General features: G+C 44.8%; 3 protein-coding genes across 3 annotated transcripts; 2 read left to right on the top strand and 1 right to left on the bottom strand.

Moving 5' to 3' along the window:
* Positions 1-2,054: 2,054 nt before the first annotated feature.
* On the top strand, positions 2,055-3,262 carry LOC143214372 (uncharacterized). The gene is made up of 2 exons (XM_076435338.1): positions 2,055-2,316; positions 2,398-3,262. Exons 1-2 carry the CDS (start codon positions 2,162-2,164, stop codon positions 3,008-3,010), a joined length of 768 nt encoding a protein of 255 aa, XP_076291453.1. The 5' UTR covers positions 2,055-2,161; the 3' UTR covers positions 3,011-3,262.
* A 6,024-nt stretch (positions 3,263-9,286) lies between these two features.
* On the top strand, positions 9,287-11,258 carry LOC143214196 (uncharacterized). The gene is made up of 4 exons (XM_076434932.1): positions 9,287-9,405; positions 9,559-9,973; positions 10,139-10,415; positions 11,233-11,258. The coding sequence occupies exons 1-4, from the start codon at positions 9,287-9,289 to the stop codon at positions 11,256-11,258; spliced, it is 837 nt and encodes a 278-aa protein (XP_076291047.1).
* Positions 11,259-12,106: 848 nt separating this feature from the next.
* LOC143214127 (uncharacterized) lies at positions 12,107-15,461 on the bottom strand. Its single transcript, XM_076434776.1, has 2 exons — positions 14,807-15,461; positions 12,107-14,744 (listed from the first exon to the last, which is right to left on the bottom strand). Exons 1-2 carry the CDS (start codon positions 15,457-15,459, stop codon positions 12,152-12,154), a joined length of 3,246 nt encoding a protein of 1,081 aa, XP_076290891.1. The 5' UTR covers positions 15,460-15,461; the 3' UTR covers positions 12,107-12,151.
* Positions 15,462-22,015: the final 6,554 nt, after the last annotated feature.

Raw genomic sequence — 22,015 nt, 5'->3', positions numbered from 1 at the left:
GGAGTTTTCTTAGAGAGCGGTCACGCGAGCGACGCGGGCTGTACCGACTGTCTCTCAAAAATAAAGGAAGTTCGGCTACGTGCTGTCTTCAATATCATTTATCCTCGAAACAGATCCCCCTCAGTCCTATCCGCGAGCTCGCAAAGCGAGCGAGCAAAAACAACCCTACTCGCGAGCGAGCGAAGCGAGCGAGCAACAATAACCCTCTAGTTTATTTCTTAATTTATTTTCATTCGAGCGCCGATTCTTTCGCGATTCCACAGACATCCACACCACGAGGGTTTGGCGGGATTGTGCCGGGATCGACTCCGATCGGCACGTTGCCGCAGTTCAATCCGCTATTGTATCTGCAGAATCTCGACCAGGCGCGATGCTCCTTCATGGGATCATCGTCCTCGTCCCATAGAGCCAGCCGTATGCGACATTCGAAACATTCGACGCTATCTTCTATCACGGCGTTTATTTCCCGGCGAACCGAGAGATAACCGCCTTCGAGAAATTATGGCCTTGCGACCGGGCCACGCTCGGTCGCGCGACACGTGGTCCTCTCGAGACAAAAGATCTTCGCAGGTTCGAACGGAACGACCAATTGGGACACGAAGTGAACGGGCGCCAGGTACTATACCGTACCACGCGAAACTCTCGAACGATTCGTTCGGTTCTCAAAACGACGTCGAATCTGCGAACATCGTTTAGGCCGGTGACGACCGCGAACAGGTCCAGGGAACCACGTGAGGAAAGGAACGGGGCATTCCCCGCGACGAGAACGTTTCTCACGGTAAATGAAGCTACTCGGTAGATCTCGGGCAAAATATAGTCGTTTATTAAAACGAGATGGTCATACAATCCGCCGGCCGTTGCCGGCGGTAGTCAATAGCTTTGCCGGCGCGAACACGAAAGTGACGGCGGCTGTTCGGCCGATCGCGCGGAATAACTTCTATCGCGTCGAGCTCGGTCGTCACAGGACTTCGCGTGAATTTACAAGCCACGAGGGCACGGATTCGACCGAGCTCCGGTGACGTACGCGTTCCTAATTCGAGACTGGGCGAAACGTGCGAACGGTGAACGACACGAAACGAATACGGCGCGTTATCCTCCCGTGGAACGATCCGAGGGTACACCGAAGAATCACCGGGCGAATATCGTGGGCCCCGAATAGCTCGTGAGTAGGTAATATATGGGGGTTCTAATTCACTTCCCAATTCAGGCGGTTCTGAGGAACTTTCCAATTCACGGGAGAGCGGTACCGCATTGCACAAGCATTACGTCATCTAGGCCAAGGACAAAGCTGTTAGGCACCGCCCCCTTCTTTCTGACGTCATCTAGGCCAAGGACAAAGCTGTTAGGCACCGCCCCCTTCTTTCTTACGTCATCTAGGCCAAGGACAGAGCTGCTGAGTCATCACTTAATGGTATTGCACAAGCATTACGTCATCTAGGCCAAGGACAAAGCTGTTAGGCACCGCCCCCTTCTTTCTGACGTCATCTAGGCCAAGGACAGAGCTGCTGAGTCATCACTTAAGGGGTGGTACCGCAGAGCGGTATTGCGCAAGCATATATTACATCATATTTTATTGCATCATATTTTTTCGCGGGGAGGGGGGGACAATCCCTATGAAAGATGATACTCCTTTGGTATTGCACAAGCATTACGTCATCTAGGCCAAGGACAAAGCTGTTAGGCACCGCCCCCTTCTTTCTGACGTCATCTAGGCCAAGGACAGAGCTGCTGAGTCATCACTTAATGGTATTGCACAAGCATTACGTCATCTAGGCCAAGGACAGAGCTTTTAGGCACCGCCCCCTCCTTTCTTACGTCATCTAGGCCAAGGACAGAGCTGTTAGGCACCGCCCCCTTCTTTCTGACGTCATCTAGGCCAAGGACAAAGCTGTTAGGCACCGCCCCCTTCTTTCTTACGTCATCTAGGCCAAGGACAGAGCTGCTGAGTCATCACTTAATGGTATTGCACAAGCATTACGTCATCTAGGCCAAGGACAAAGCTGTTAGGCACCGCCCCCTTCTTTCTGACGTCATCTAGGCCAAGGACAGAGCTGCTGAGTCATCACTTAATGGTATTGCACAAGCATTACGTCATCTAGGCCAAGGACAAAGCTGTTAGGCACCGCCCCCTTTCTAAGAAAATGTAAAAAGGTGGGGGCCAATGCATCCTATAAGAACATTGTATTCCAAGCGTTGCGCGTCAGATCGAGACAATCAACACGAAAAAAGCATGATGTATTACAACAATCATCCGCTCACTGAATGTGATCATTCAAGCATCGAGGAGTCACACAAAAAGAGGAGACTAAATAATATGTAAGTAGAAAGATGAAAAACTTGTGAAAAAAAAATTTTGAAAAACATCTAATTCTTTAAAAAAAAAAAAATCTGTTGCAGGAGTTTTGACAACAGCGACTCCATTTCACAATCATCGAGTAGTTTGCACAGAATCTTGAGTCGAAGATATTCCATAGCTGGCAATTATTTTAAATATCTCGAAATTGGTGTACACGTTGGCGATGATATTTGTGTGGAACTAACTATGGGGGATAACCGTGGTAACGAGATCACATTTTCCCGGGATGCATGGACAGAGTTGTTGCGCACGAAGGAGTGTATTTCCAATTTACTTTCTATGCAGAAACAGTGTAAAAAAATGAGTGATGATTTAACATTGCAAATAGTTAATCTCAATGGTATGAATCTAGTGAAATTGTCGAATCAGTTCACAGCTCTATACATCACGGAAAAAACTATGCGTAACTTATACAATCTCGAATTCTGCATACACAACATGTATTCATGGCTGATCGGCAATGTTCCCACGATTACCGATAAATTTATGAATTTTGTCATTGTGGTGAGGGATACCAACGCGAAGAATATCGTGAAAGCGATTGTCGAGAGCGAATTTTTTGATCAAAGTTCATTGATTGATTGTGAACTGGTGGCTTCATGCACTAATATCATTGCAGTCGAGGCACAAAAAACGGATAGGTTAAAATATTAATGTTGTGTGAAAATTGTCTTTTGTAACAATACATTATTTTAAAAATAAAATTATTCAAGAATACCTCTTTTATATTTTTTTTTATTACAACATTACATACAATTCCTACAGAGAAATGAAGCAGAATTATCACAATATAATAAGTATAGTCGTTTTACAAAAATTAATTATCATAACTAAAAAAATACAAGCAGAAAAAATATAATTAAAGTATATTCGTTTTAGATATCCACGAATTATGTGCCGCATCCATTCCCAGCCATTTCACATATACTTTATTTCCTTTTCTGCGTAATATTTTTTCAACTAAGTATATATCAGGATATTTTGCTGCACGTATCTCATGTTCATAAAATCCTCCGGCGATAGGTTTGTTCGTAGAGTCGACCAAGAGATATGTGACAGGATTCGTTCGTTTTACCGCGATAATCTTGAATATTTCAGTTGACCAGTTTGGCGTGTATCCTTTGTTGAATAAGGTTTTAAACTTGCTGACACGCACACGATCATCGACCTTGAATTTGGCAGGACCAGCAATCTTCACGTTGCTGTACACGGTGGACAGAAGGTGTCCAGCATTTTTACGGCTCACGTCAACAGGTCGCATGCGGATTGTACGATGTTTTCGATTATTGTAGCCCTCAGTCAACGTGGGAAGCGCATCGATCCAGCGATATTTTCCACTCAATGAGAAAAATTTCCACATGCTATTCTTCAGCGTGCGATTGAAACGTTCCACGACGGAAGCTTTCATAGTGCTAAATGTAGAATAATGATGTATGTTACGACTCTTTAGATAATCTTGAAACGTTGTATTGTAGAATTCTTTCCCCATGTCGGTCTGCAAGTTATTCGGGACTCTACCATCTTTCTTCAACGCTGACGCGAAAGCTTTGCACACGTCGCTCGCATTTTTACTCTTCAAAGGAACCGTCCATGCATATTTGCTAAATACATCGATTATCGTGAGAATATATCGATGCCCTCCATTGTCTCGTGCATATTTTTGAACTTCAACGATATCGGCTTGCCAAAGATCATCGAATCCTCGCACGATTACACGTCTACGCGGGTAAAAACGTCTCGCCGGAGCATGCAGTTCTTCCACCACGTTTTCTTTACTCATCATCGTTCTTGTAGCGCTCTCTCATTAACCGATTATTCACTTTTCAATCCAACTATTGAAGCGATGACTGATTCAGCTATCCAACTCGTTGAAAGCTACGCGTATCGTCTCTTGCTGTCACTACTCAACTCGCTTTTCAATAGAGTCTTTACCTCATATATACTTTTCTTAAAATCTTCAGTTATATTTCCATCCCCTCATTTTTTCTCTCAAGGTTGATGATTTTTATGATAACTTGATGACTCAATAAATGCTACTTAATATTGATAATACAGGTACAGGTACAGACAGGTACAGATACAGGTACAGACAGGTACAGACAGGTACAGACAGGTACAGGAACAACTACAGACAGGTATAGGAACAGCTACAGACAGCTACAGACAGGTACATGAACAGCTACAGACAGGTATAGGAACAGCTACAGACAGGTATAGACAGGTACATGAACAGCTACAGACAGGGATGGACAGGTACATGAACAGCTACAGACAGGTATGGACAGGTACATGAACAGCTACAGACAGGTACAGCTACAGACAGGTACAGGAACAGCTACAGACAGGTATGGACAGGTACAGACAGGTACAGGAACAACTACAGACAGGTACAGGAACAGCTACAGACAGGTACAGGAACAGGTACAGATACATCTTGTACAGTATGTTCATGTATGATGATTGCTATCCATGGATTCCCCTCAAGGACCGTCGACACGTTTCTTGTCAATATTTCAAACTCGTCTTCTTTTTACTTTCTCCTTCAAGGTCTCGTTGATATCAGTTGATTTCATATTTTCATTTACATCATATCGAATGCCTTGTATCGTAGCCAGTATTTCAGACTTTATCGTTTCTTTAATGGTTTTCAGGTCTTTGATCAGTTTTTCATTCTGTTCAGCTAATATTTCAGACTTTATCGTCTCTTTAGCGGTTTTCAGTTCTTTGACCAGTTTCTTCACAATCTCGGACTCAAGCTTCACGTTAAGCGTGTCCACGTATACTTTGGTTGCAACATGATCGTTTGCTTCAGGATTCGCCACGCGTCCGATCCTCATACCTTTCGCATCATACAATTTAGCGTCATCATTTAAACATATAGCATTATCATGCACATAACTTTTAAAAACGCCGGGATAGAAAATCAAAGAAACATTTGACTCGGGTTTGTTCGCTTCGCGAAACACCATACCAAATTTGTCGATAGACATTATTTCAAGCTAGTCTTTTTCTTCACTTATCGTCAACTCATACAACTGTTTGACCTGCTCTTCAATCCACAGTATTCGTTGAAATATCTCATCCAGTTTTATCCATAGACTTTGAAATCTCAAGTTCCAGCTTTCACCGTTGTCCTCCCCCGAGGATATTGTTTGATTCGTTTTACAACAATTAAGACGAATGCGCATTCTATCGAGCTGTACCAATTGACATTTCATTCATCACTAACTCAATGAATGCACGCGCTTTAATTTATAATTATACCGGCTTCACGAAGTTCTTCGATTATTGACATTATTTCATTGTTATGGTTGGAATGTCCGGCATTCTTCGAAGCGGTTAACACTTTCACACGATCGACGAGTTCGTTTGGATCATCCCAATGCACGTAATCAATCGGATTGTTAGTCACACGCATAGAAGTTGGAAGTTGTATCCCCTTCCCACCACGTGACGAAAACATCGGTCCTATAATTTTCTTATACTTATAACCTTTGTTTCCCTTTAGCTGATTCCCACGTCGATGCGCTTGCGTGAGAATGAGAATTCTTTTGTACACATTCTTATCATCCTCGGTGTACAACTGCTTGTCGGGTACTCTGTTGAATATTAATTCATAAAGACCATGAGTCCCCTCATACCTTACTCCGTTAATGATGATATCGTCATTGCTGTTCACTTCAAACGCTGAATTTCCCAACATCAGTTTATTGTCCTGGAAATATACCCCGAACACGTTGTCGGAATTTTTCATTGATCCGGTAAAAAATTTTTCTAAATATTCACGCGCCAAAGGTCCGAAATTCTCGGTTAGATGTTGATTTTCCTCTCGATGAGTTTCTGGATTTTCAAAAATATTACGCATCGAAGATTCCAAAGATACCGTGCTCGGTGATTCGAAAGTATCCTGTTGCGACATCGTTGACTCGATCTCATCGTCAGCGAGCGTTACTTCAACATTCTTTTTCTTCTTTATTCTTCTTCTTTTTTTCATAGAGGATGATGGTGTCATTCCCCTAATATCCGAGAATCTTCTTTTTTTTGTATGGGGGGACGGTGGTGGTGTTTCCTTAATATCCGAGAACGTGGTGTCACTATCCGGTTCAACAGTAGATGTATTTTGAACTAGCTGTTTCAACGGTTCAACGATTGGCTGTAAAGTCGTTCGCAAATTCGTCTCGGCCATCATTTTCCCAACTTTCAACGCTAAATACTTTTTACGTATGGTATCACTGGTCTTCGCTATTTCATTCACGATCGAAGCTCGCAGCTTTTCATTCTTTTCCTTTTGAGCTGACATATTGGAAGCGCAAGAGAGATTTACAGCCCACGATACAGCACCAACCACCCTTACCGAGCAACTGTACTCGTTACAGTATGACAAACTCGTTAAATCCACGTCTGTAACGACCGCGATTTGTAGGACTGTCTTTATCGATTACGAGAAATCCATACTTCTTTCGCCAACAATTTACACATAACGCGCTAAACGTTTCAAACGACATATCGGTATTTACATGATCCTGATGAATGTGACGCAAGTTCATGGTATCCTGTTTGAACAAAACCAGTAGATTGGCATTGTCACGAATTAAATGTTTAGGTATTCTCGCATACGACTGACCCAAGTAGAAGCAATCGACGTGTGAATGTCTACCCATCGCAAAATACTCTCTCATGATATCCTGCTCGTCACACGCCACATCGTCGAAGATAAATATCGAATCGGGCCGTACCTCTGCGGGGGGTATTACGTCAGCGTTGTCTGTGAACGCGAAGTAGCCTACATCCTTCCCCACGGATGAGAACAGTTTGCTCAAGTATTGATATTTTGGCTGATTCAGCGATTTTGAGTATACATAAACGTTTGCAAATCGTAGTCCGTTCGCACTCTCCAGCAGGCTGATCATAACGTTTGTTTTACCGCATCCTGACGGACCGCTTATGACACATCGTACATTGCCTGGTAACAATGATCCATGTTTTCGCATCGTCTCGTCACAATCGTCGAACGCGCGACACGTTGGAACACGAATATCCAAAGATTGCCTTACAAAATGCATGATTTGATTGATTCGATGAGGGAGGGGAGGTAGTATTTATATGAGAGCTCGAACACCGTAGGTATCAGTCACTCCCCTCCCCCGAACGTGTTCTTTTTAAAAGAGATAGTAGGTAAAATAGCTTATGAATCATCATTCACTCGGTTCGCATACGGGCAAGGGGTTTTTAAACAGAGCTATAAACGCGCTACCGTTTGAATTGCATATACCTGGATATCAATTCTGCGGTCCTGGTACGAAACTGACTGCGCGATTAGCTCGTGGGGATCGAGGAATCAATCCGTTGGATACAGCCTGTCGAGAGCACGATATAGCGTATTCGCGATACAAAGATCTTGAAAATCGTCACAAGGCCGATCACGTTTTGGCTGATCGAGCACTGCATCGGATAACGTCCGGAGACGCAACTTTGGGAGAGAAGGTGTCCGCGACTGCGGTGTTGGCAGCCATGAAAGCTAAAACGAAATTGGGCATGGGTTTGATAAAGAAAAAAGGTGAAAAGAAAAAAAAAACAACTAAACGAATTCTCCCGATCGCCAAACGTGGTGGTTTTCTACCGTTGCTGTTACCCGCTTTGTCGGCTATAGGCGCATTGACGGGTGGTGCCGCGGGGGTAGTCAAAGCTATAAACGCTGCAAAAGCTGCTAAGAAACAATTACAAGAAGCGGAGCGACACAATCGAGCCATGGAAGGTCGTGGGATACATCTCGCACCGTATAAGCATGGAAAAGGTTTGAAGGAAAAAAAAAACAACGAAGAAGGACAACACGACGACAGATATCGAATTGATGGTTATGTGTAAAGGATTACCGTATTTTCGTGGAGTTTTTATGCGTGACGATTTACCGCTGCGTGCGTGGGTAAACGAGCGAGGTATAGTCAATCTAGATAATAGTCGTGGACCGGGAACGCACTGGGTCGCCTATATAAAACACGGCTCGCGTGTCAAATACTTTGATAGTTTTGGAAATCTTCAACCGCCGATTGAGTTGATTCACTATTTCGGCGCGAACGTGGCGATCTTATATAACCACGAACGTTTTCAAAACTACGACGAAAGCGTGTGTGGTCAATTGTGTGCGAAATTTCTCCGAGAATAAAAGACCCTGGAAAGAGTCTCTCTACACGATGTATGCGAAAAAGTCATTTACGTTTACATTGTCGGGAAGAAGCAGCATACTATCATCAAAGTACTTTCCCCCCATAGATCTGAGCAATGGCGAATATGAGCTGGGATTGCTCGATTTGCAAACTTATTATACGATACCGAACATCAGCGCCAACATTGGAAACAATAGATTCTACTTCGGTGAAAAAGATGAGGAGATCATCATCCCCGACGGTTCATACGAATTGGATGCAATCAACGCGTACTTGAGGCGTGAAATATGCGTGCGATATCCTCCAAAAAATGTCGATGAGACTGCCGCCTCAGAATATCCGCTGGTCTTACGGGCGAACAACAACACCATGAAAAGTGAAATTAAAAGCAACTATCAAATAAACTTTGCAAAGCCTGGCAACGTGGGATCCATCCTAGGATTTTCCATAGATCATGTTTTACCACCAAACGTGTGGCATACATCGAACACACCAGTGAATATCATCAGCGTGAATATCGTACGAGTGGAATGTAACATAACCACCGGATCGTACGACAATGGTAAACTCGTTCACACGATACATGAGTTCGCGCCTCAGGTACCACCAGGATATAAATTGTCGGAAACGCCTGCGCGAGTCATTTACCTTCCAATCGTTGCACGAGTAATTGACGATTTAACCATTCGCATAGTTGATCAATCCGGACGTTTGATTGATTTTCGAGGTGAAGAAATCACGGTGCGACTACACGCGCGACGAAGCAATGCTAATTCATAATACGGTATTCCATACATTGAACAACTGCATCGGTAACAACAGCAAGAAACTAACCGCAGAAAAAAGGTTGAAGATTCGTAAGAAATTAACTGTGAAAAACGCAAAGTATCTACAATCTTTGGGCTTTATTGTTAAAAAGTGAAAGATCATGTTTGATGACATTTTGAACATCTCCGAAGCGCCAATCTTCGACAATCGCATAACGAAGATTGAGCTGCACACATACAATCCGTATGCTAACACAACGTTTGAAAACAGCGATGAGATAAGGATACCCATTCAACAACAAGACCTATACACGCTCCCATGTAAAAGCTTCCTATACGTTGAGGGAAAACTTAGTTTACCAGGAAAACTCGAATTACCGGTTGAAGGAGAATCCCACATCGATACGGTAACTCTCGAGAACAATACTGTTGCGTTTATGTTTGAGGAAATACGCTATGAATTGAATGGAGTGGAAATTGATCGGTCCAGAAATCCTGGCGCGACGACAACTTTGAAGAATTATGTGAGTCTGTCTAGAACGAGAAGCAGCGCATTGTCCAACGCTGGTTGGCTGTATGGTGATGATGGACAGAAGCAGACTGCAACGGCCACGGCTGCAATATATTTCAACTTTTGCGTACCTATGAGTGTTTTATTAGGCTTCTGCGAAGACTACAAACGCATCGTGATAAATGCTCGGCACGAATTAATTTTGATTCGCTCGCGTACCGACGCGAATGCGTTGTACAGTCCTTCCAACAACGCGAAACCTATTCTGAATCTATACAAAATTCAATGGCGAATGCCTCACGTCACATTGGATGAAGTACATAAGCTGTCCATGCTACAGATTTTAGACAGCGACAGACCAATCGACATGACCTTTCGATCGTGGGATCTGTACGAATATCCTCTACTACACACAACTACGAAGCATACATGGGCGATAAAAACGGCTCTACAAATGGAAAAACCGCGATACGTGATATTCGCTTTGCAAACCAATCGAAAGAACAACTTAATGAAAACGGCTACACGATTCGATCATTGTGCATTGACAAATATTCGACTTTACTTGAACTCGGAAACCTATCCATACGATGATCTAAATATCGATTTCGAGAAAGGTAAATACGCGTTGCTCTATGACATGTATGCAAAATTCCAAGAATCATACTATGGAAACGGTGAAGCGCTACTCGATGTCACGGATTTCTTGCAATACGGTCCACTCGTCGTTCTCGATTGTTCTCGACAAAACGAAGTGTTAAAAAATGCTACGGTTGACGTGCGAATTGAATTTGAATGTCGAACCGACGTCCCCCCATCGACAACAGCCTACTGCTTAATAATACATGACCGTATCATGGAATACAATCCACTAACGAACATTGTTCAAAAAATTACTTAAAAAACGCTTGTACAAAAAATATATACTTTATCAAATAAAAAATTATGTGAATGATTTTTTATTTAAAAACAATCCTCATCCTTGCAATAGCGCTGTACCACCCCTCGAGAGAGTTTCTACTCCACTTTTTCAGAGTGGTATAGAGTTTCCCCTTATCTTTTTACCGCATGTAGGATTGTACCCTCGAACGTGCTTCATGATTCTTATTCATATCATTGCAAGAGGTGCGTTTCATAATCTGTAACAGCATTATTTCGCTGCTGATGCTGAGTTGTCAAGCTGGGGAAACATCTGAACACAATCCTACATCACCGAGAGAATTTCTACTTCACTTTTTTTTTTCAGAGTGGTATAGAGTTTCCCCCTTATCTTTTTGCCGCATGTGGAATTGTGCCCCAGATGTTTTACGGTTCTTATCCATATCATTGTAAGAGGAGCGTTTTATAATCTGTAACAGCATCCTTTCGCGGTTGATGTTGACTTGTAAAGTCTGAGGAATTTTGTCTTTCCTCTATGAGACTTTTCTAATCTAGCAAGCTGTAGTAGTGGCGTTCTTTAACGGTTTGGAGTTACCAGGCCAAAACATCTGGTCACATCAGTTCTCTCGATTAGCACTGATTGAATTTCGCGAGTTCAGATTTCATTATCTACTGCAACGAAACGTCTTTTCTAATCTCACGAGATTTCATTGCATCTTTTCCGGAGGGGGTACTTGTATAAAACAATGGGTGTTGGCAATGTCCAAGCACATTTCAAGATGTTATACCTAATTATTGAGGCTGAAGTTTCGCTCAGTGGGTATTTGGAGTTGATGGTAAGTATAAAGAAATAAATAATATTTTATTAAAGATATTTTAATTAATAAATATTATTACAGATTTTCAACACGGAGGAGGAGCGAACAGCGTTCATCAGGGGATGGCAGTATGCCGTGAGGCATAGTGCTGATGAATGGGACGCGTTTGCCACAATTGATATTCCATTAGATATGGTGCGTAAGTTACCAATTTTTATATTTATTAATAATTAACACTTAAAAATAATTTTTATATTTATTAATTAAAAAAAAATGATTAATATTAAAAAACTTTTTTTCTTTTCAGGACATCAATGAGCAATAATTTGTATCATAAAAAAAGGAATCCCTCAACCCAGTCAATATTTTGAAGTAATGTTTTAAAAATTTCAAAAATGTAAAAAATTTTTTATAATAAAAATCATTTTTTTTTTTAATTATGAGTTATTTAAAAACAATCCCTCATACTTCTCAATCTACTACTCAATCCTACTTAATGTAATAAAATTTTTTTTATAATAAAAAGCATTTTGAATTAAGATGTATTTTTTTTATTTACAAAACAATCCTCCTACTTCCCAATCTGAAGCGCATAGAATATAATGTTTTCATAGGATGCGTCTCCATACTTTTTTTCTTTTTATAGATAAAATTTCTCAATCGATACTGTAATGCCCCCAAGGAAGAGTATTGATCAAATTATTACAAATATATCGCTTATCGTCGTACGGGCTCAATGCTAATTTTATTTCCGACATCGAATACACCTGATGTCGTACAGACGCTATACAATTACTGCTAACACTCTTTTCGGTATGATTATTAAGACATTCGACATAGTCTTCGAAACTTATATCTCGAGCGGTAACGTTTGTCCTAATGCCTTTGATCTTTTTGGTTTCACAATCATCATGCACGCGAAGCGCATACATTTTCGAACGAAGTCCTACGAACTCTGTCATGATTTTACCGCCATTTTCATCCTTCATCAATCCGAGCTGTTTCTTGTTTGCAATCGGAACACCGTAAACGTTGTTCACTGTATAATTACTGGTGTCATATCGATGGATATCCCGTTTCACCAATGTCTCATACGCGTCATCGCAAGTGATTTCATATATCAGACTATCCGTGTCCGTGTATAAAATCTTACAATTTTGCTGGAATTTTGGATACATGTACTCGTAATGAAAAGTGTATAAATGAAATTTTGATATATCCAATATGGACATGCCTACGTAGATGGGCTTGTAAAATTTAACGAGCAGCTTTTTCATCTGAATTGCGACGAAGTCTTTAGAAAACACTGTATAACTGTGAAAATTTGGTCTAGCTATCAATCGTTCAACTCCGTGTCTACCATTCCATCGAGAAAGTAATTTCACGATCGCATGATTTCGAACGTTCTCCATCGTTTTTCCAAACACAGCATTGTTCATTAATTTGAACAAATTCTTTGAAAAATCGTTGGTTGCGTTGGTGCGTAATTTTGTATTCAAGTCGATATATTCATGCAACCATCGTGACTGTTGAAACTCTAGAATTCGATGAATTTTCTTCAATTTCAGATTATGTTTTAAACTTTGCTGGAGGTATCGATAATGTATAACATATCGCTCCTTATTGCGAAGTGTTGCCAGCAACTTTCTTTGACTCGAGCTGGTTGCTGCATCGTGACTTGGACAAAATGGAAGATCTGCGTGAGCATCGTGAATTTCGCGTGGATACTCTAAATCAACCTCCAAAATGTATCCTACAGGGCTATCGATTGGAATGGATTCAACGTTGAAATTATCAATATCCTCCACCCATCGAAAGTCTCTGTGCGGTAGAGGTTGCGACATGGCCCAACCATACAAATTATTCACGTCAAAATACATTAAGTAGGTGGATGGTTTACTCGAATCGTGCGTAGACAAATATTTGTTGTTTGCATATGCATATCTGTGAGAACATTGGCTCAATCCACCACGTATTCCTCGCTCCACGAACAAAAGCATATCGACGTCGGTGAACAACTCCAATTCAATCTTCGTCATTTTCAACATCACATCCCACGCGAAACCGGGGAGCGTGAAATAATGTGCTGGATCAAGCTTATAATTCTCGAGACAGTCATCGCGAAAATTTTCGAAAACATCTGCCAACAACAATACATCCAATTTTAGATATAAATCACTGTACTCTCCTAGCGTTTGTATGGTGAAACGCGACCAAACAGTATTTGCATGAAGGTAATCGACGTCGGATATCTCGCTACCATTTAACCGATTGTAAAATGCTTCGCGCGGCGGTAAACATGTATCATTTAATTTATCGTATGATGCCAGATAGTCGTATGGAAACACGCCTTTTCTAGTCAACAGGTTGAAATCATCGTTAGAAAGATGTGTAAATTCACCTCGTACGATGCGGAATTTATTTTTGTTTAAATACGATGACAGCTTGTCCAGACTTGAGTTCAAGAACTTGAATGAGTCGATGAAGCGAAATTTTAAGAACTTTACATACTTTCGTTCTTCACCCGGCTGTCTCCCGATGGAAACGTTTTTCGTGAATGAGATATACTTCTCTTTCGTCAATGGTAATACGTCTATCCGTCCCTCAAACGAATTTGCTAATTCTTTTATGATGAAATGTGCATCGTAGCCTGATAAATTATGGAAAACCACTGGTATCACGTACGAAGATTGATAGCTTAAATTGCATTCGTTATGAGCTGGACCACGATATGCGCCCGTGAAATGACAATGATCACGCACTCGTATATCGTTTTCCTCAAACGTTTTCTCGCAGACATGACAATGTGTGGCTGTACGAAAATTTAATTTTTCTGCTTCAGTTAGTGAATTCATTGGCACCGTTTTATCAAATAGCGGCTGTAATTTCTGACTCAGCTCGTACAACCTGTTTGCAAACCATGCAGTGCATCCCGCTTTATCACGATAAACCTGATACTCGCACAGCGATTCATCGTAGCGACAATGAATATAGTATCCTATACTAAACGCGTGGTGTTGTTGATATTGTACGCGTGCTGCACGGTCTTCTCCCTCCTGTTCCTCAGGCAGCAGCAGACACTCCAAGTCAGCATAGATAATGAACGGTGCCTGTTCTTTGTTTAGAAAGTTTTTAAAGTGCAACCACTTATCTTCGCTCGTTGGAAGCGTCAGAGCACAATCATTCATTCGTTCACAGTCGATTGTATGAATGTTTAATCTCTCCGGCGTAGGGAAATATTGCAGGCACCTGTGGGAAGAAAACTTTTCTTGCTTCAAAGAATTTAAAAAACAAAAAAACGTGCAACTTACCGATCACAAATATGCTTCGTGCACTTATGCTTGCTAAGCTGTGATGAAACCAATCTTGGCAAATTTCGTATACATGCGAAATGGCCGTGCGTCTTTGCAGCATTCTGGATAAACAGCAAATTGATATGTCTTCTCCGTTTCTTCTCAGTCAAATGAAGTGTTACACATTTCTTGCGCACCCATTCGAACACGTTTATGGAAACATCGTTTTTTCGTTCAAATTTTCGAATGTCTTTGAATAGCATGGGTGATTGAAAACCTTCGGTTTGAAGCACTGTTTTGTAGTGTGGATATGATGATAAACGCGATGGATTTGTCTTGGCCGGATAGAGACCCACCACGACCGCCCAAAAAAAGCATGCCTCATCCTTGCTATTCACGTCCACGACCGCTCTTTTCAACTGTATCGTTCGAGGCAAGTAGGTTTCAGTGATGCAGCCGGCTTGCAATGGCTGGTATTTGCTAAAGTTCACAATCAAATGCAGTATCTTCGACAGTGCCCACCCGCTGTCTCGCTCTTGAAACTCTTCCAACGATGTCAAAAGCGTTGGCACAATGTCTCTCTGATACCACTGTCGTAGATTGCTTGTCCGAAACAATGCAACGTTTCGCGTGCCGAAACTTTTCACGGAAACCTCGTTGGTGTGTTGCATGAATTCTGCCTCCAACGTCACGCTAGCTTTCAGCGATGAATGCATGTTTAAAAATTCTGTAACGCGTCCTGTAACCATTCGTTTTGCATGTTGTAAAAATTGTTTAGGATCGATATGTTCCACGTTGATAACGATGCCAGTCGATATGCGACTTTTAAACGCCGACTCGACATTTTCCCAACGGAGCGTCGAGGCTCTCGCACCGCCGCGATCATATAAACCTCTACCGGTGTGTGGCGAGGAAATACGTTTGTGCAATGAAACGTTCAAAGTTTTCATACGACACATAGTTGATGTTAAACTAGATTTCATGCTCCCCGACAATTCATCCTTTGCACTGGATAGATAATTGATGCAGCATTGCAGAGACTCGATGTACGAGCGATGCCATTCGTGATACTCATCCATAGTTTTCAGCAGCATTGACATGCTTGTCAAACACCTCAACATTTTTTTCCACGTTTCAATCATCTTGCTACCGCACAGTTGTCGACAAAAATATTCCTTTCAACTTTAATTTGTTAATTTCCAGTTCTCAAAATATAATTGCACTTTGCAATGTAACGGTGGCACCGTTTTTAACTATGAATATTAAATAACTTTTTTTTGTCACGGCAAACGTTTGCAACGATGAAACGTTTGCAAAGACTACAATTCACATTCCATCGTGTCCTATTTATTCATTGCTACCCTTAGAGATAAGGGTGATGTCTAGATGACGTAAGAAAGAAGGGGGCGGTGCCTAACAGCTTTGTCCTTGGCCTAGATGACGTAAGAAAGAAGGGGGGGGGGGTATGACTCAGGAGCTCTGTCCTTGGCCTAGATGACGTCAGAAAGAAGGGGGCGGTGCCTAACAGCTCTGTCCTTGGCCTAGATGACGTAAGAAAGGAGGGGGCGGTGCCTAAAAGCTCTGTCCTTGGCCTAGATGACGTAATGCTTGTGCAATACCATTAAGTGATGACTCAGCAGCTCTGTCCTTGGCCTAGATGACGTCAGAAAGAAGGGGGCGGTGCCTAACAGCTTTGTCCTTGGCCTAGATGACGTAATGCTTGTGCAATACCAAAGGAGTATCATCTTTCATAGGGATTGTCCCCCCCTCCCCGCGAAAAAATATGATGCAATAAAATATGATGTAATATATGCTTGCGCAATACCGCTCTGCGGTACCACCCCTTAAGTGATGACTCAGCAGCTCTGTCCTTGGCCTAGATGACGTCAGAAAGAAGGGGGCGGTGCCTAACAGCTTTGTCCTTGGCCTAGATGACGTAATGCTTGTGCAATACCATTAAGTGATGACTCAGCAGCTCTGTCCTTGGCCTAGATGACGTAAGAAAGAAGGGGGCGGTGCCTAACAGCTTTGTCCTTGGCCTAGATGACGTCAGAAAGAAGGGGGCGGTGCCTAACAGCTTTGTCCTTGGCCTAGATGACGTCAGAAAGAAGGGGGCGGTGCCTAACAGCTTTGTCCTTGGCCTAGATGACGTAATGCTTGTGCAATGCGGTACCGCTCTCCCGTGAATTGGAAAGTTCCTCAGAACCGCCTGAATTGGGAAGTGAATTAGAACCCCCCTATATATCCTACTCTCGTGCACGAGGATTCGGCGGCACACGATCCGCGGCCCCGCGAGCCTCTCAGGAGAGCGACTCCTGGTCAGCGGTAAACGCGGGGAAACACGCGGTACACCGCGGTACGAACTTTTCGCGAACTCAAATAACGTCCCCGAACCAACACGAACTGGTCACAAAATATATCGAAATAAAGCCTGACCGGCACTTACCAATATCGCTGCAGTGGCGGCAGTCGCAAAATACTTTTGTAATCGCGGTCTAAGATTCGCACGTGTGTACCGTAAACAGTCCTTCGACCCAGTGGCCCAGTTCGAGATGGTTCGGAACGCGGAAGCGAGTTTTCCCCCCACTCTCGTCTTCGGCGACGCTCGGGCCAATCACGTTGTTTCTGGGCGCAGGGACGACTCGATGACATGTCGGCCCGGGCCTTCGGTATTTTCTATTTTTCCGAAGCCCGGCCGATATAAGGCGGTAAGTCGGCATCTATGGATCCGAGCCGTTCCGGTGTAGCTCTCATGGCATTTTCCGGATGAGACGTCGACGAGGGTGGACTGCTGATCGTCCTTATGTTTAACAGCCTCGCCGCTTTCTCCGGGTTGACAGATCCGGGCTCGGTCCAATCCTCGCCGTCTTCCTCGCCAGCGGCGCCCTGTGATTGGTGTTCCGAGCGTCTTCGCTTGCGGCCTTCCGCCAATCGGCGGCCGGAGACAGGTATGGGGCTCCTCGCCGATTTCGGTGGTTCCTGAAAACTCTTGTCGCGCCCGGCGGCGCGACATTCAAAGGCGATAATTCTATTCTTCGGGCGTTCGGATGTCCCAGGGAGAGCGCTCGTTATAGCCGTTTCGTTATTGTACCGCTTTTTCGGTGACCCGGTCTTTCGTCTAAGGTTCGGAGTGACGTAGGCTAAATCTGCCACGTCACAACTCCTCCCCCCCCGAAAGAGACCGGGGCACCGGTGGCAGTTACCAGCCAGGCTTCCATGTCCGCGAGTTCGGGGACGAACGCTCTTCCTCGGATCCTCCATTACATAGGGGCGGACACAGTAGAGACATACACGCTTCTACCCATCACCAATCCAGACGAATATATCCTTTACGTTGTTATTTTCCCTGATGTGAGCGGAGCCTGATGACACGACCGGTACCTAAGGGAGAAACCGGATTCGCTGAAGTTGGGTTCCGCTGAACCCTAAGGAACGCAGGGATCAGGGTTAAAATAACGCAACTACCATTGAGGGCGACAATCATTTATTCGCGCCCCTCGAGCGCTTTAATACTGGTGTCCCTCCCACCCTCCGAAACTTCAGTCTTGTTACTAAAATAAACGATATTGCTATCGAAGGGGGGAGGGACCGGTAAACAAAATAATCAGTCTTTTTCTTCTTTGGTTATCACTGAAGGTCCATAAATAAAAAAAATAACATGATGTTGACTATCGGCCTCGCCACCATTGAGGCTGCTGGCGGTGTCCGGCCGATACTCCCCCGGCAGGTCGGCCCCCTAATACAGCCCGTACCGCGTGCCACTGCACTCGGGGCATGTATCCACTGTATAGAAGGGCCGCCCGCACCTATAACAATACGGCCACTTCTGGGGTGCAAGGCACTCGGAGTGGCAGTGCCCCACCACGCGACACCGCCAGCATCCCTCTTCCACTTCGGCTCCTCTTCGGCCCGCTTTCCCGCGCCTCTTGGCGGTTCCTCTTTGTTGCGGGCGTGCGGTATTTCCTTCCCTCCGTCTCTGGGCCGGCGCTGAATATCCCGCGTTCCTCGTTGGTAGTTGCACGGACACCGTTGTGCCGTGCATGGTGTGTGCCTGAATATTCAGGCCCGCTTTCTGCACCGGTTGGTGGACTATGTCGGACGCTATGGCTCGTCGTAATCTGCTGTCCACCTCCTCTGCCGTTGTCCGGCGGTGCTCGTCTCTCACCCTTTCCATCCGTTCCCCGACAGATACGGCGGTCATTTGGGACCTTGGCTCGATATCCCTCACCGGTATTTCCTCTTTGCCCGGGGTCGGTACTTGTTTTGGTGGTAATGTCAGCCCTGGTTCTGGGCCCGGCTTTACTATCCCAACCACCTTTTGATGGCCCTGCAACTTTCCCCGGCCCATGTTGTTCCACATCCCATCCTGTTTGATGTGGTCTTGAATCCTTAACGGTCGCACCTTAATCGCTAGCCGTTGAGGCGGTAGTTCTTCCGCCCCTGCAGCCGGGGTGTCTTTCTCCGGCCCTTGGGTGGCGACTGCTGGTTTTTCTTGCGGCTTTACCTGCTCCTCCTCTTCTTCTTCTTTTATCGGCTGTAGCTGGGTGGTAGCCGTTTCTATAACTGTTGTCTGTGTGGGGGGTGCGCTCAGGATTTCCTCCCACGGCAGTTCTCCCTCCAGTATTTTTCCCGCCTGTTCCTGTGTCAATTCCGGGGGTCCGTGCGGCCGGCAAGTTATCGACGCCGTTGCCGCGCGGATTCCCTTCGGTCTTGGAAGGAGCTTTTGCAGCCTCTCCACGATGGATTCTACCGTCGTCTGTCTCGCGGCCATTTTTTTTTCTTCGTTAATCTGTTGGTGAAAGAGGCTTTGGTGTTAACTTTTGTCGGTCGGCGTATAAGTGGGGAAGTATGGTTTGAGGTCCGATATATGCGCTTTGCCGAGGTTCTTTCCCTCCTCGGTGGCTAAGTTATAGACTCCCGGTGACAGTTTTTTCGTTATTGTTACCGGACCAGTAAATTTCGGCGATAATTTCGCCGCGAAATGGTTAGCGGCTGACGAGAGCACTCTCTGTCGCTTCATAACCCTGTCCCCTACGTTAAATTCTCGGTTTCTCCGTCGCAAATTATAATGGTGCGATTGTTTCCGATATGCGTCCTCGAGGTTTTCTAACATCCAATGCCGTAGCGTCGGTAATTGCGACACCCGCTTCTTCCAGGTGTCATTGGATGTCACCTCGAGGTCGATCGGAGGCTCGACGTTAGCCCTCGCACATTTTGCCGGTCGCGGCTCTCGCCCGAAATTGAGAAACGCTGGGGAGGCTTGTAGAACGGAATGGTGCGCGGTATTATACGCAAAACGAAACTGTGGTAAATTCAAGTCCCAATCTCGGTGGTCCCTTTCTATATAAGCGACGATCATCGTCTTCAGGATCCGATTCACTCGCTCTACTGGGTTCGCTTGCGGGTGGTACGGGGGGGTGGTACTTAATCGAATGCCGTATTCGTCGGCAAGTTCCCTCAGAGTCTTGTTCGCGAACTCGGTACCGTTGTCCGTCAACAAGACATCCGGGGTTCCCCATCGCGAAAAAATTAACCCTTCCAGGGCGTCCGCTATTTTCGGACCGGTTGCACGTCGAAGCGGGGTGCACTCTATCCATTTTGTGAACAGATCCTGTATAACGAGAAGGTACGAATTGCCGGACCTGCTCGGAGGGAACGGGCCCATAATGTCGGCAGCTACTACTGTCCAGGGCATGTCGACCCTGCGCCGACCCATCAACCCCGGTGGGAGTGTTTGTTCCACCTTCGTGAGCTGACAGGTATTACAGCGTCTTACGTATTCTACTGCCGTTCTATACATGCCTGGCCAGTAGTAGCGGGTGGCGATACGATGATAGGTCTTTTCGACCCCTAAATGCCCTGCCTGCGGGTTGTCGTGCGCCTCCTGCAGGATCTCGGTTCTCCGTTCCTCTGGGATTACGAGTTTCCACTCGTTCCCGTCGGAACCCAGCGTTTCCGCGATCAACGGATCTGTTCTTCGACAAAACAGCTCCCCGCCTCGAATTGCCCAGTCCGGAAATTTCTCGGGATTTTTCTCGACTTCCGCAAATTTTCCCTCGTACCACTTTGGGCGAACCGCGGCCGCGATATGAGTTTCCCTTTCGGTATCCCCCTCCCCCTCGTAAATACGCGAAAGTGCATCTGGCACTTTATTAAGGGCTCCCTGCCGATACACTACTTGGAAATCATATTCCTGTAGTTGCAGGGCCCAACGCGCTAACCGACCCGTGGGGTTTTTCAAAGTTCTAAGCCACCGTAAACTGTTGTGGTCCGTAATTACCGTAAATGCGTACCCTTCTAAGTATGGTCGAAATTTTTGTACCGCCCAGACAATCGCGAGACATTCGAGTTCTGTAGCGGAATATTTTCGCTCCGGTAATGTGAGCGATCTACTCGCGAATGCTATTACGCGTTCGACCTCATCGACCTCTTGCGTTAATACCGCGCCTAAACCTACCGTGCTCGCATCCGTCTGCAGGGTAAATGGGGTTTCGAAATTTGGGCACGAGAGGGTAGGTGCCGAAGCGATCGCGTCCCGTAAGGATTCGAAGGCGCTTTGTTGGGCGTCCTTCCACTCCCATTCGCGATCTTTACGTAATAGGCGGTTCAGTGGTTCGGCAAGTGTGGCGAATCCCGGAATGAATCTCCTGTACCAGGAGGCCATCCCGAGAAAACGCCGCACCTGCTTCACCGTTTTCGGCGGAGGATACGATAAAACGGGTTGGATTTTCTCCGCGTCCACCTTTAATCCCTCTCGGCTCACCACGAAACCCAAATACCGAACTTCTTGACAGCAGAACTCGCACTTATCAGGATTTATCATTAGACCGGCTTCTTTGATCCTATCTAATACGCGCTTGAGCCATTCGAGATGCTCTTTGAATGTTCTAGTGACGATAATTATATCGTCCAAATACGAAAACGCGTGAGGCTCCATTTCTGGGCCTATTAACCGGTCTAATAATCGCTGAAAGGTTGCGGGTGCTCCTGTCAGACCATACGGCATGCGGCGGAAATGGAAAAGACCTTTTCCCGGTACCGTAAAAGCTGTTATTTCGCGGCTTCCTTCCTCTAACGGAATTTGGAAATACGCTTGACTGAGGTCGATGGTCGAGATATATTTCGCGGCCCGTAACTTGTCTAGGATTTGCGTCATGAGCGGTAACGGATACGCATCTTTCTTCGAGACCTCGTTAACTTTTCGGAAATCGAGACAAAAACGGTATT

This window comes from Lasioglossum baleicum, chromosome 12 (assembly GCF_051020765.1).
Source record: "Lasioglossum baleicum chromosome 12, iyLasBale1, whole genome shotgun sequence".
NCBI lineage: Eukaryota > Metazoa > Arthropoda > Insecta > Hymenoptera > Halictidae > Lasioglossum > Lasioglossum baleicum.
Note: the sequence above shows the minus strand (reverse complement) of the source record. Positions and strands in the feature narration are given on the sequence as shown.

Excerpts from the sequence above, each read along its gene's own strand:
- LOC143214372 (XM_076435338.1), top strand. The coding sequence starts at position 2,162 with ATGCATCCTATAAGAACATTGTATTCCAAGCGTTGCGCGTCAGATCGA. Across the intron at positions 2,317-2,397 it reads AAGAGGAGACTAAATAATAT|GAGTTTTGACAACAGCGACT; the intron begins GTAAGTAGAAAG and ends AATCTGTTGCAG.
- LOC143214196 (XM_076434932.1), top strand. The coding sequence starts at position 9,287 with ATGCTAATTCATAATACGGTATTCCATACATTGAACAACTGCATCGGT. Across the intron at positions 9,406-9,558 it reads TTAACTGTGAAAAACGCAAA|CGATGAGATAAGGATACCCA; the intron begins GTATCTACAATC and ends GTTTGAAAACAG. Across the intron at positions 10,416-11,232 it reads AAATATCGATTTCGAGAAAG|CAAGCTGTAGTAGTGGCGTT; the intron begins GTAAATACGCGT and ends TTTCTAATCTAG.
- LOC143214127 (XM_076434776.1), bottom strand. The coding sequence starts at position 15,459 with ATGCAACACACCAACGAGGTTTCCGTGAAAAGTTTCGGCACGCGAAAC. Across the intron at positions 14,745-14,806 it reads ACGAAGCATATTTGTGATCG|GTGCCTGCAATATTTCCCTA; the intron begins GTAAGTTGCACG and ends TTCTTCCCACAG.